Source organism: Tauraco erythrolophus, chromosome 7 (genome assembly GCF_009769465.1).
Source record: "Tauraco erythrolophus isolate bTauEry1 chromosome 7, bTauEry1.pri, whole genome shotgun sequence".
Lineage (NCBI taxonomy): Eukaryota > Metazoa > Chordata > Aves > Musophagiformes > Musophagidae > Tauraco > Tauraco erythrolophus.
Window position 1 is genome coordinate 23,945,114 of NC_141471.1, and position 14,181 is coordinate 23,959,294.

Below are 14,181 nucleotides of genomic sequence, written 5' to 3' on the forward strand. Positions count from 1 at the left end.
TGTTTTGTTGCCAGGGGCTATTTCCTTGCACCAAGATACATATTTTTAATATTTAATATGATATGCTATATTTTATATTATGGTTAAGTTCAACATAGTATGAGACTTTATAACATGTAAAATGAAAGTCACTTTAGAAGCCTATACATATTTTACCTGTCTTGAAGTGTTAATGATTTTAATTTTTCAAAGAACATACTTTGAATATTCTATAAAGTGAAACTATCAACTGGAATTCTGCATGGAGTGTACTCCAGAAATGGAAGTTTTCATGTATTGCCACTTGGTAAAAGGATTCATATAGTCTAGAATTATTTTGTGGTTTAATCAATATTAACTCATAAAAATTACAACTTTGCCAGCAACATGGCAGGTTTTTTGATTTTTCTGCTTGGAATTGATTCTGTAATTATTTTAATCATATCAGCAAAAAGGAAAAAATTTCCCTGCCAATTTTTTCATAAGTGTTACTCCTGGGTGTTGTTTGCTGTCCAAAATGTTTCCCCGTCCATGGACGTGGTTCTTCTTTTATAGCAGAGCTGAAGATCTCAGAGTTTGGAGGAAACACTAACAAGGGGAAGTCTAGTAGCAGCCTCCTCAGTAAAGTGTTGATATGCCAGTGTCTAAAAGCCTGTTTTAAGATCTATGTTTGTGATGGCAGATCCCCCCAAAAGAGCTTGGTTTGGCTTAAAGTCAGAAGATTTAGCAAAACACAGCTCTACATATTATCCCATAAAAAAAAACAAGGTATCCAATTTATCAAGCATAACTGATTCCAGACTCTTCTGGAGTAAACAACACTTCTCAAATTCAATCAGCAGCCTGTCAAACATCTTGCGGAGAGAGCGACGTTCCAAATGCTAAAAGTGCTATACAGTTTTTGCATACAAGAAGGGGTTTGAGTTCGGTACAGTGGATGAAAGTAGAGACATCTTTCTAGAAGCTGAGATGGGACCATTACTGTCAAGAGGGCAGAGCTCCTGAATAGAATAATGCCACAGCTCTTAATGACATTTTCAGGCAATGTATTTTTTGTTGATTTTTCTTGCAGGTTTTTTTATTTTGCTCTTCCTTCTCCTACTTGATAATAATTGCATCTCTTACATAAACAAGACTAAATTCTTGTCAGGCTTACGAGAAGTCTTCCTGTAATAATGAAATAATAGTCCATCTGTCTTAGCAGAATGTAGCTTTACATGCACAATCATTGTTGCAGGAGTTTAAACATTCTTTCCTTATTTCAGTTTTTCAAAGATCTGAACAGCATGATTACACAAATAAGGTTTCAAATATGTAGTGCTTATCTATTGCTTCAGATGGGAAGAGGATACAGAGACAGCTTCCTTCACGTTTTGTATAAACAGCAGGATGCCTGGCTCAAATTTCCAAATAAGGCCAAGGACATTATATGCCTCGCTCCTCTTAGATTTCAGAACCTAGCTCTCTTAGGGTGCTTGGGCGTTTCCCCTTTGAGATTACTTAGATTGCTCAGGTTCTGTCAAAGCAGTATATTCCTCCCCATTGCTACATTTCTTGTCTTGCAGAAAGGTTTCTTCCACAAAGATAAATCAAACCTGTGCACAAATGGGAAGACTCTTATTTAGGGACTTTTTCATTTTTTCTCTGAAGGCAGTGAGGGACATGAAAGAATAATAAAATTATGAGTCTTACAAAAGGTGTAAAGAGGAGCAAAAGGACTGATCAGAGATATGAGACAGATTCCCTTGTAGAAGAACTCAGTACACTAGGATGCTTCAGTCACGGGAAGAGCGTGGGTGGGAACTGACTGCTCTCTGCCCGTTCCTGCACAGGAATGCAGTGTGTTCACTGCACAGGAATTGGAGCATCAGATGAAGCCTGTAGAGTCAGATTAAAAACAAGCAAAAGGAAGTGGTGGTTCATGGTGACAGGTATTAGATGTCTGGATCTTGTTGCCAAAGGAAGTAGTCAGGGTTAAAAGTTTACATGGTTTTAAGAGGAAACTGGACAAATTTGCAGAAGAGAAGTCCAGAGAAGATTAATAAATGAAAAAAAACTTCATCTAGATCGGGAGGTCCCTGAGCTGAAAATGTTTGGAAGCTGAAAGTTATTAGGAGAGAGCATTGTGTATGCATGCCCTGTTCTTCCTTCCACATCTGCTTGAAGGCAGTGTTGATGAGAAGAGGGCTCAGCTAGATGCACTTTTGGCCTGAGCCAGTATTCCTGACGAGTTGGGTTTTTTTTTTTCCCCAGACTGATGGCAAAAGTAGTTTTATGGAGCCTGTGCCTATGAATACCAGAGGTATAGACAGTGGTTTCCAACTGTGGTAGACAATACAGGGTGACACACATGGCACATTCTCAATAGCTGAGCACTGTAGTACCATGAGTGAGACATCTGTTGGGGAAGCAGTGAAATAGCAGCTAAAATCCACCACATGGGTAAGGTACATCCACTAACATGACTTGCAGAAGCTAACCTTTTCTGGAGGTAATGTCTCTTCATGCTGCAGAGCTGTTATTACTGTGTGTAAGTCCTGGTCTGAAGACAAAATATTACATCCAATGCATTGCTTTTCAATGGTCATTGACATCTCTTGTGTAACAGCTTTTACACAAAGTCGTCTTCCAGAACATTTCTGATGGAGTTACACATTGTAGCAGAGGGTATTGGCTGTCTAGAGAAAGAGAAAAGCTAAACCAGATTTTGAAATGAGAAGTGAAGAATCAGAGAGATCTGGAAATCTGGAAAGGTGACAAGGCTCAGAAGAATGTTTCCCCAGTTTTCGCTAATGGGGAAACTGAGGCAGTCCATTGTAGTTAAAGAGAGGGAGCGAGAATCCATTTAAAATAAGGTATGATGGGCTAAATATGTGGTGTATAAAATAGCTACAGAGTTTACAATTCCATGCTACTGGCTCAAAAGGATAACATAGCGTCTTTGACCTGAACATCTAGGCCACTGGATAAATTCTGCTTTGAAATTGTTGCAGGAGACTTACATGTTTTCTCTTAATCAGAGAGGGCTGTTTTTGAACCTTTGCTGTAATAATTCACTACTGAAGACTCTAGGATCTATGAAAAAAAAAAGTAAATATAAAAATCATCTAGTATTCAAATGGATCTACATGTGTATCGGTTGTGATCATATATTAAGGGCTTCTTCAAAGGCATGTTGTTATATTGTGGTTCTTTTAATTTGTCATCATTAAAGAAGCCTACATGTGCTGGTGAAAGAATCCTGGAAAGAGAATTCCCACATGTTATCACATTGAGGGAAGAGATTTACTAGCTATTTAACTGTTGACTTATTGCAAAAAGATAATGTTAACCTAATTAAACAACAGGAAAAAAAGATATTCTTATTTTTGCTTAAGGGGTTTTCAGCAGTTAATAAATTATAGTATCTTTCACTTTGTAGGATGCTTTTGACTGACAATCTCAGAAAACATCAAAACAATTCCTTCTTTAGCCTCATAATTTTAATCAGATGAATGACACAAATTTTCCAAATCTAGTACTACACAGCATTAGTGTGTGGAAGGTTTTGTGTTTATAGCTATTCTCTTCAGTGCTTCAGCATTTCTTACAAATGCAAACATTTTCTTTAGGAGTTTGTTTAAGATATTTTGTGTTCAGAGGTTTAAGGAACTGATAACATGGATCTGATGTAGCTTTTTATCATCTGAGGCCCTTAAGGAAAAGTCTTGTCTATGCTTAGGTGAGTTTCTGTTGAGATCTTATTGCAAACTTCCATGTATATTTTACTGTGATTTTACATGATTGGATTGTCATGAATTAAAATTTCTCTTTCCCTCCATAGCAATTGGATTCCCAGGTGTTCTCTGAGGCTTTCTGAAAGAAGACATAAATGTTCTATGTAGAAATTAAAGACAAACTTCCAACAATAAAAATAGATTTCAATCAGAGAAGAAAAATCTGTGAAGATAAAGCTGAAGAGAATGCATTTTAATATGAGATTAAAAATTAACAAACTGTTAATTTGTAATATTGTACAACGTTGTGTTGTTATCAAAAGAAATCTGTAACAAATAATGATAACAAGTTGTGTTGCTAGCATTCAGGTTTCTTTTTGTTGTTTTTTTTTTTAATTTTATTTTCTAAACCTGGTAAAATCATTGTATTTCAATAGGCAGATTCTGATCTGAACTAATGACCAGATTTCCGTACAGCAACTTTGAATTTATCCTGATACGGAGATCAGAATCTGGCCCCAAAATTCTAACAAAATTAAGTACAGCAGTAAAACGTGGATTAAAAAAATGTTATGTACTGTATTTCCTGTAACTCATCGATATCTTGCTGTGCTATTACTCATCATGCTCCCAGTTGTTGAAGACTATATTCTCATGACTGTGCTGTCAAATTGAAAAAACAGTGTTAATCCAAAATTTAAGACCTCTGAGAAGAGAACAAATCTGTTAGAATCATTGTATGAGTATGTCATTACCATTCACATTTTTTCTCTTTGCAGTTTACTATTCCACAAGACACTCCTGAACTTGCTGCTTTTTTATATAATTCCACAATTTCTCATTACATCAGGAGAAGGGATGTCACAGTGGTAGAACCTCACAGGAAAAACTCTGCAAAAATATTGGTGAGCTATCTGAAAACTATAGACTGGGACTATGCATGCATATATCGAGGTGGCTGTTGGTTTGACTGCAATTTATTGGCAGACTTTTAAATATCTTTTAATCTCTCAGTTTAAAATGTTGTTTATTACATGTCACCATGCCATAGGTTAGCAATTTTGTTCAACAGATTTTTACATTAAAGGTCATGCGTGCCAAATTCCTGGCTGTCTTACTCCTAACTGTTTGCAGATAAACCTCTGTGGTCATGCAATGGCATACCTATCACAGGGAATTTCAGCACAGATTTAGAGAATGGGCTCCTCTTCCACAAATTAAATTTCAGATTCTGACTTCTGAGTGGTAGGTCGCTCCTTGTTGGCTTGACTCCTAACATTCTGGCTCTTTTGTAAAAGTCGCTCACATTTAAAATTTTCAGGTGAAGTAAAAGTTCTGACATACAAATACTTCACAGTATATTTGTTCCCCCTAGTAAGTACTGATATACACATGGAAAGGTAAGACTTCTTCCCTTTACTGTACCACAAGCAAGGCAAATGGGACAGGTCACTGCATTTTTAACATTCCAGACAATGCTGGTAAAAGCAAAGATCTCTCTCCCAGGAAAATAGTTCTGATTAGTCAGCCCAGTACCTGAGTATTTGGGCTTGGACATATTTTCAGAAGGATGATTTTTTTTTTCCATTTCTGCGTTCGATGTCTCATCTTTAGCTTACTTTGCCATTGTGGGTATCAGCTCCCCTTGCCTAGAGACTATGTTAAAACTCAGTGACCTTGAGATCAGTGGTGGGATTCATGCAGTCAGTGTTTTCCACCTATTTTTATGAACCTTAGGCAGAGTTTCTTTCATGCCATCCAGTCTTTTATTAAACTGTTTACTGCAGGCTCATGTTTGAGTTCCTTGAGTTCCTTGAAAAGAACCTCACAGACCTAAGTATTCTGGAGTAATACAATAATTATGCTGCTTCTGAAAGTTAATTTGGCAATTCTTGTAACAGGAAGAAGACAGAATCTGAAAGTAATGAATACCATACAAAATCACAGATGAACTCATTCTAAACAATAATCACTGTTGATTCCTCTGTAATTCTTTCATCAACCTAATACCCTGGGAAGAATCTGATTCCACTGGAGCTGAAGGAAAAACGCCTGGGCTTTCGAAGACATATCAGTCAATACCACAGAACACTTAATCCATTCTTCAGTGATACCTTAATTATCAGTTGTCTTTCTCAGTGATTAGGCTCGAATGCTGCCAACATAGAAATTGCTGCAGCAACTGCAAGTGGTTAACAAAGTTCTTAAGGATGTATTGTGTCTGCATCTTAAAATATGAAGCAGAGATTTTTCAGCTGTTTGGTGTAGACAGATGGTGTTTAGCTGAGTACTTAGTAATATAAAATTAGCATTGTGATGAGCAGTCTTCTAGTAAAATACGCTTCTGATAAGCACAAATTAGGATAGGATTGGGTACAGTGCTTACCACTGGATATAAACCAGGACTTATCCAGGATGAGCACAGAAAAGCAATGTCATTTGTTCAGTTAGAAAGGTGTTCCAGCTCTATGTGCCTTCACCATTGCATACTACAGATCCAGAAAAATTAAGTGGGTTTTTTTTTTTTTACGCATTGGAAGTATACATGGAAAGTGAATGTTGCTCTAGAAAGCGACTGATTGGCCAAAAGTAATTCTTTGTTAAAATTTTAAAATTTTTTTTTGTCAGAATTTTGAAGTTATCTTCATTTTCATCAAAGCATTTTCACAGAGAGGTTCTGAGAACCTCTTATTCTAGTTATACTGTTAAACATTTGGTTTCTCTTCCATTAGTTCTAATGTTATGGTGTTTTGAGAATCACTACAGGCTAAATGCATTAGTAAGAAAAATAGAAATATGTGTTCAGGTCCTAAAATGTCAGCCAAAAGTAGACTTTTTTGCATACTAATGCTTTATTAATATGTGGTTTTGGCCACTATGATTAATGAAAACAGCTCTCCTCCTTCCTGAAAGATAAATAAATCTGGTTGGAGGATGTTTAAATAATAAAACCAAATAAACAGATACTTTGAAATATTCATTTAAAAAAAAAAAAAGGGTTTATGGTTATAAGTTCCGGGGTTTACAGTTTCATTTTCAGGCAGAACTAGAAAATGGTGATTAGGCATACAGCTACTACTTAATGTGTGATTATCATAGAGATTAGTGGGGAAATCTGTGTATATAAAGATACAGGATTCCTTAAGGATGTTTTCAAATCTGTTACGTAAATCATCACCTCATTTTCTGAAGTATGGGCTTTGTTAGTGCAGTCATTCTCATTTTTCCAAGGGACTATACTTGTGAAAACTTAGTTGTGCTTTTGAGGTCACAAGACCTTCTTTGATGAGTTTCAGTAAAGAACCTGTGAGAGAAGGATTCTCTGCTTTGTTACAAAAATATAAAATCAATTAAAACCTCAGCCTTCCTCCTGAATCAAACCAAAACTTTTCAGGTAAAATCCATTTGTATATATAAACCTATACATTTTTTTACACACACTTTTAACCATTTTCCTATGAGATCTTTCTTCCTTTCTATGCCTCAACCAACCGCGTAATTTCTGTGGTTACCTCATGAGACTCTACTCATTCCCTTCAGTGGCTTCCAGTCAGCTTTTAATCTTTTTTGTGACATTCTTCTGGCAGACTTCAGCAGAGTATATAGTTTTGAGTTGCATTGCTTGGCTTTTGTCGTCAACCCTGTGTATGAGCCAGAATCACTGCTCATCAGGAACATTTCATGGACAACAAGTTTCAAGTAGAGCAACTAATGAATCTCAGCAGATGCTCTGGCTGCTATAATGTAAACATCAGTAAAAAAACCAGGAGAATTAGAAGAGGGGAAAGATTTAGGAACATAAATAAAGACTTCAGGCATAGAGAACAGAAAAAAAAAAAAGTGTTGAAATCACCAAATGACTGATAAATGAAGACAAAGCACATACTTCAATGGATTGATAAGTACCTGGACATTTTAAGAGTTCTTCAGAGTAGATATTGTTGAAAATTATTACTTTTATTTTCATTACTACAGGTAGGTGGTTGTATTCATTGGTGGTGCAAAAAGACTGTCCCCCTTGGTTTATAGTTCTCACAATGACTCAGGGAGTATCTTATTTATATTAGATGAAATTACTGATTTCAGACTACTTAATTCTTTAAGGGAAAGTTGATTTGTTTTGCTAATTTGTAGCATTTGAAAATGATTCTATAAATTTTTAAAGCCTAGGTATGACTTTGTTTTGTACACAGAACTGTACCAATGTGAAGTGTATCCTAATTTCCTGCACTGTGGGACAACTGGAAAGAGGGAAGAGTGCAGCGCTAAAAATCAGGTCTCGGCTATGGGCCCAGACATTCCTGGAGGTAATGCACACAAAAATCTCCTTCTCTACACGAGGACCCCTGCATCTTTTATTTGACCAGATATTTAAGAAAACAAATGTTGAAACTAAATGGACCAAATGCAAATCCTTTTTGTTATCACTTTCTTTGAAGATAGCATCTCATTGGTTCCTGTTCAGGTCGCATGCATGCTGCTTACTTTTCTTTTTCTCACTAGCACTCCCTCTCAAATTCATGTCTGGAATCTTACCTGAAAATTCCAAGATTACTTTTAAATGTCTTTCCTGGTTTTGTTCCTGTTTTCCTGGACAGGTCCAATTCAATAATCTCTTAGGTCTCCATGATGCACTCTGCATTCATCACATCTTTCCTGATGAAAGGGGTTTTTTTGAGCCAAAGAGTATATGGTGTACACTGTGTCCAGCTTAATAATTCATTGATATTCATGCTCTGTTAATCTACGGAAGAGTAATATGTATCAAGCTCATATGACATACAACACTCATGTAGTGACAATCTGTGTCTCACCACTAAAAAGAAGGGACAGTGCAGACCATGGAAAAAATGAAATCCTCTTTGCAAATTCTAACATTTCCAATTTCATGTGCTCTCAGAATTTTATTCGCACTTCATAAGACAGAAGGATTGCACTGTGAGCTGTTACCTCACAGCTGGCCACGTGTCTGTAGTACTATGTGGTTGTCATATATTTTACACTGGCCAGTACATAGAGAAATTTATAATTCAGTTTGCTGTTACTAGGAAATAACTGCAGATTCTATCTTGATCAAACTGATTAATTATCAGCTTCCCTCTTCAAGGAATTTAGAATTTCCCAGTCTTTCTACCTGGAACTCAACTTTCCCTTTTTCTGCATAGCTTTAGGAGAAGAATGATTTATCCCCACAGTACCTTTTACCCTTGCAAGAGAATAATTGAGGATCTTCAGCTTACAACAGGAACTTTACATTAAGCTCCTCACAACTTTTAAGTTAATTTCTCCCTTTCCTCAAATGTGAAAGTAGATAAGTTCTTCCTTGCTTAACTGGCTTTCTTGAAGAACCCTGAAGAGAACAAGTGGGACAGTATTTACAGAAAGTTGAATGCCAGCTCAATAGCTAACCATCATGGCTCCAAATCCACAATGGGTGCATACTTTGGTGTACAGGACTATGGCAGTGGTTACTGAAAGAATGACTTGAAAGGTTGTTCCACCTATCTGTCAGGACTTAAGATCACGTTCTGTGTTTCTTCTGCAACAGCTATTAGCACCATTATGACTGAAGAGAGCATAGAACTATCTGGTCTTGCTTGAGAGAAAGTGATTGCTGTCTAGCTCAGTATCAGAGGATGTCCTTTCAGATACTAGGTGAATTAATTCCTGATTTGTCAGTACATTTTCTTTCTATTAACGGTGAATCCCAAGAAACTTTCATATCCTTTCTTCTGTTCCCTTAACACAAATACAATGCTTTTTAAGAGGAAGCGTATTTAGCAAATGTGTTTGAAAGGCTAGACTAGATACACTTCATTTAGGTTTGCTCAGTGAGTCGTCTGCTAGTAGGAAAAAGGAGCAGGCTCTGGTTCAAATTCAAGCCCAGAAGCTTGACAGCTTGGATGTCTTTCTGTCCTTCCAAATCTGGATAACTGAGATGGACATCTTCTCAGGTAAACTTTTGCAAAGGTCTTACAAAATTTTGCACAGAAAGTGACATCTCTGCACTCATAGGGAAAACATATATATTGGAAAATATGATGGGGCTTTTATTCCTGTTCTTTCTAATTCCAGTAAGAAACTGTTTTAATGTTGTGCACTGGCTAGTCTCTGTTAAGTTCAGTTAAGATCTTAACTGCACTAGTTCATTGTTCCTAACCCATAGAGATAGACAGGAAGGCAGAGATATCATCCTTGGCTGGAACAGTCTGTGATAATTTTGACCACTGCAGTGTGCGAGCAATATCACAGTGAACCTTCCTCGTCTTCTTCACCAAGCAAAAGACAAAGCTTAGCTCCCTTGGCTAGTTACCCTACTGGGAACTGGACCCGACATATTCCAGAACCAATCAAGTCTTTCTGTTCATCATTCTGCGGATGAAATCTAATTAACTCTGTAAGGAGTAAAACTAAGGTCTTGTGAAAAAACAAACACATAAATGAAACCCCTTGCACAGATCCTTAGATGCCAATTTTCTAGGCTATTTACAGCTATTTCAGGGGTAATTAGCCTCATAACAGTTTTTCTAGGTCCAGTTTATTATGTAACAAGAAATAACTGTAAAAGATTAAAGCTAAACAAATTTAATGAGAAACAGAGAGTGTTTCTCTGAGTTTTTGGTTGTGACAGAGGATGTGTAACAATTGGAACAAGCTAGTAGAGAAGACATGAAATCTCCTTTTCATAGTGACTCTTAATAAAAACAGACTCTTTTTCTAGAATATAAGCTTAGTTAGCCTGACAGGTTCAGAACAAGGATAAATGCATGAAAATCAGTGGCATGTTTAATACAGGAGCATTAAAGGGCTCCTCTTACCTAGTCTTAGTTATCTGAAAGTTAAATGCCAGAGCTGATTGCCAAACTCTATAGCCAGTGACAAGTCAGGGAGCTATCTTCAAAGGATGCTTTCAAATCCAGCTGATTTGAAACACTTTCTCTGCCCTCCTTCTGATCTGGATGGTGGAGAAGGGTCAAAGCTGTGTCTTGGGACACAAGTGCGTGCAACCACACCAGGCAATGCCAGCACTACAGCCCCTTTAGCTCCTCCTTGCTTCTTAATAAATCCTGCTTGTTATGCCCGCTCCTCCCTTCGCTCAATGAGCTCAAGGCAGAGGTGGAACCTTACACCAACCTGCAGGCAGGGGCAAGGATGAACCATCCTGTAGACTACCTGGGTGCAGATACCTCATGGCAAACACTCTTACAAGTACATCTTTTGCATACTCCACTGTCCTTACATACCCTTGCTATTAAACAAGGGGTTTTATGGGCTGTGATTTTACCTTTCATCTATATCCTTAAGAAGCACCTCTGTTTCCTTCGAATAGTAACTTGCAAGCCTTTCAAGGCTCAGAAAACTCCACTTAAAGTAAAAGGATTTTTTTTTTAAGTAAAAAAAAAAAGTCCCTAGAGAACTGTTGCATCATCCCAATTATATCTAAGAAGCTGCCAGAATAACATGACCCCTGCTTCAAATGCAAACTTAGGTATTGAGAAGAGAGAGGAAATAGTGTGATGGAATCTGATTGCCTTCCTCCCACTCACCTCAAAACAGTTCTGCTTTCACAGCCCCTTTTAAAATTATCACCATAAAAGACTGAGGAGCATAATTCATTTCCTGAAAAGGGCATAATCTGCTCTTAGTAAGCCTGTAAACTTCTAATTGCTAAGGTTATTCCAGAAGTAAACTAAAGTATACCTAAAAAACAACTGCTGTTAGCTAGGCTGAAATCTGCAGATTCAAACTGAAGATTAAAACACAATCAAAATGATCAGGATGTGGTGATTCTGAACCAGGAAGGAATGTTCAAGGGCTGGACTGAACCCCACAGTCATGGTTTTGTAAAGAAACTTAGAAGAAAAGTCACTGTCTCTACAGAAACATCCCAAACTCTTTTGCAAGTGTGATTAGTGTACAAAATTTTCATATGCCAAAGAAAGCAGGATAATAATGACATAAATACAACATTCCTCAACTGTGTTATAATCAAAGTGAAGATATGAACTGCAGAAGAAAATGTTTGTGCTCATTAAAGCTGGAAACACTCTGTCATTATGTATTTTCTTCTGATAGACATGCTAATGCTAACCCGAGAAGAATTTGATTGAAAGTGATTGCTTAATGCTAGAATGAAATAATTCATGTTTTTCATTGAAGTTATATGGGTCAGCATGTATATTTTGTTGCCACAACAGATCAGTCACATAGTGAGTGACTCCTTCCTCTTCCACTTAGTTTAGCTGACAACTGACCTCTTTGCCTCTTGATAGTTGTAATCTGTCACTTTAAAACCCGAACTCCCGTAGCAAATAACAGTTAAATGACGTACAATGATGAGACATGTTTGAGTAAATAAAGCAGCCCAAAGTTCCCAACCAGCCAAGAAAGACAGAGACAGACATTGTGTAAAGATCAAGAAGAATCACAGACTTTTTTGGATTAACTTCAAAGCCTGGCTGTAAATATGAACCCTGAAGTAAAGCTGACTTTTGGATTCAGACTTGCTGATCGAGCAAATAATAGCCTGATTCGTGCAAAAGAGAAACAACCTTACATGGTTATGTTACGTTGTGTTCTCTTGGGGCTCTATTATGTCCCCATTTGTCTAATAATGGTATTTCTGAGTCATCAGAGGGAGATCCAAGGGGATCTTTCCCAGTGTTCTTTGAACTCTGATGAGTACTTTTTAATATAAGAGTCAGGAGTTGGCTAGTAAAACATCTGGTTTGAAACTGTATTTCTAAATGATGATTCTGTACCATCTGCCTCATTTGCAACATCCTTCCAGGCTTCAAGCTCTTTGGACACTTACAGCACTGTGGGAAGTGGAACTCAGCTCATTCTTGACTATTATTTCAGCCTATATTCAAAGTTCCTCACAATGATAAAAATCTCCTTCTGGGAGAGCTTGGGGAGGCAGTAATGTTAAAAAACCACAGAGGCTGTGCGAAGTTCCCAAGAGGTTTGAAGTTTATTTTATTTTATTTTAATGTTATTGAATATAATTGTATAGTTTCTTTCTTGACCTTTAGACAGATCCTGATATTTGAATTTGGCACCTCTGACTGCATAAACTTTAATAGCTAGAAGGGAGAAAAATCTAGTTTTAATCTGAGAAAGCTGAAAAGCAACATGGCAGCCACACTGTAATTATTTGCTCCCTGAGTCCACAAAGCCATATTTTGGCTTCTCTGTTAAATATTTGTTATTTCAGTGTTTCTGAACATGCACTAGTCCTATTTCTTTTTAGATGCCTAAAAATGGAAATACGTGCTTGACATAGTAAAGATGATGAGTGCTACAACACCCACGGCTTAAGTGCCTGGCCCCAGACTGTTATCCAAAACCTAAGAAATTCTAGAAATTCTCTAGGCTGCATAATGCTACATAAAGACCATTGGAGGCAGAATGCGGGTAACCAGGGCAATGAGGCCACACAGACTGTCCTCTGTGCAGCACATGTGTTTGCGGAGGCTTGGAAGTCAGAACAGAGGTGAACTGGTGGAAGTGGTCCAAGACAGGTGAGATATCTAGCTTTTGTATAGGCTCCTTTATTTAACCACTTTGCTCCCTCTCCTCCTTACTATGGGAGCAATTATTTCATCTATAAGTGGGATATGACTCCAAGGAGCAATAGTTTCTATCCTCAGTATCCGCCACCACAGGACTTCTTTCTGAGTCCAGTGGAAAACATTTCAGTTAAGGGAAGCTTGCTTAATGTTTTCAAAGCATAATTCTGCAGCCAGCCTAAATTCCCTATCCATGGATAGAAGTGGGGAAACACTAGAAGAATTAGTGAAAGACGTATCTTATCTTGTTCTCTCACAAATTGCCATATATAAGTCATATATGAAAGTTTAAGTAGATGATTTTGATTCAGACTGAGAACTAAACCCATAAATTTGATGCACTGCCCTTCAAGCCACATATAGTAGCAAAAGGAGGAAGTCATCAAAGAAATTTGCCTTTATATCAAACAACTGTTGCTATTTGAAAAAATAAGTAAGAAAAACCCTGGCGTGGCAAAAAATACTGTATTATCCTGGATTTGATTGTTTATGTGGAATGAAGGCTAAAAAGGAAGAGACTTTGGCACTGAGCTGAACTAGCTGGAGGGTTTTTTTGGGTGTGGGCTAGTTTTGTTTTCATTCACTGTTATTTAAAATAATGTCAAAATGTTAACAAGAGCAGAACATGAGACTCTTGCCAGATGTGGTAAAGTATAGGTAACATTAGGTACATGAAGAAATCAATATTAAAGTGTTCTGAAATCACAACAAAATATCTGCCTCTATTATAATTTAAAATAGCCCGTTTAGATGAATGTAAAAGATATAATATGTGAAGTAAGAAGTTAATGAGATGAGGATGTGTTGATTTTCAGAGTTGTATTGTCTTTGGTCACAGATACATTTGGGTGGAACTATCCTCTTGTTACAAATAGCACAAGTACTTTTTGACCATGCACAGTCATACACACGTT

The 14,181-nt window shown here is 37.2% G+C and overlaps 1 protein-coding gene across 2 annotated transcripts in view; it reads left to right on the forward strand.

Moving 5' to 3' along the window:
• ITGA8 (integrin subunit alpha 8) overlaps nt 1–14,181 on the forward strand; it is a 111,320-nt gene that overhangs the window by 78,794 nt on the left and 18,345 nt on the right. For both annotated transcript variants that reach the window (XM_086614525.1, XM_086614524.1), the window contains exons 27-28: nt 4,475–4,600; nt 7,889–8,002. In XM_086614525.1, the coding sequence (XP_086470651.1) occupies nt 4,475–4,600; nt 7,889–8,002 (240 nt within the window). The remainder of the gene's footprint in view (nt 1–4,474; nt 4,601–7,888; nt 8,003–14,181) is intronic.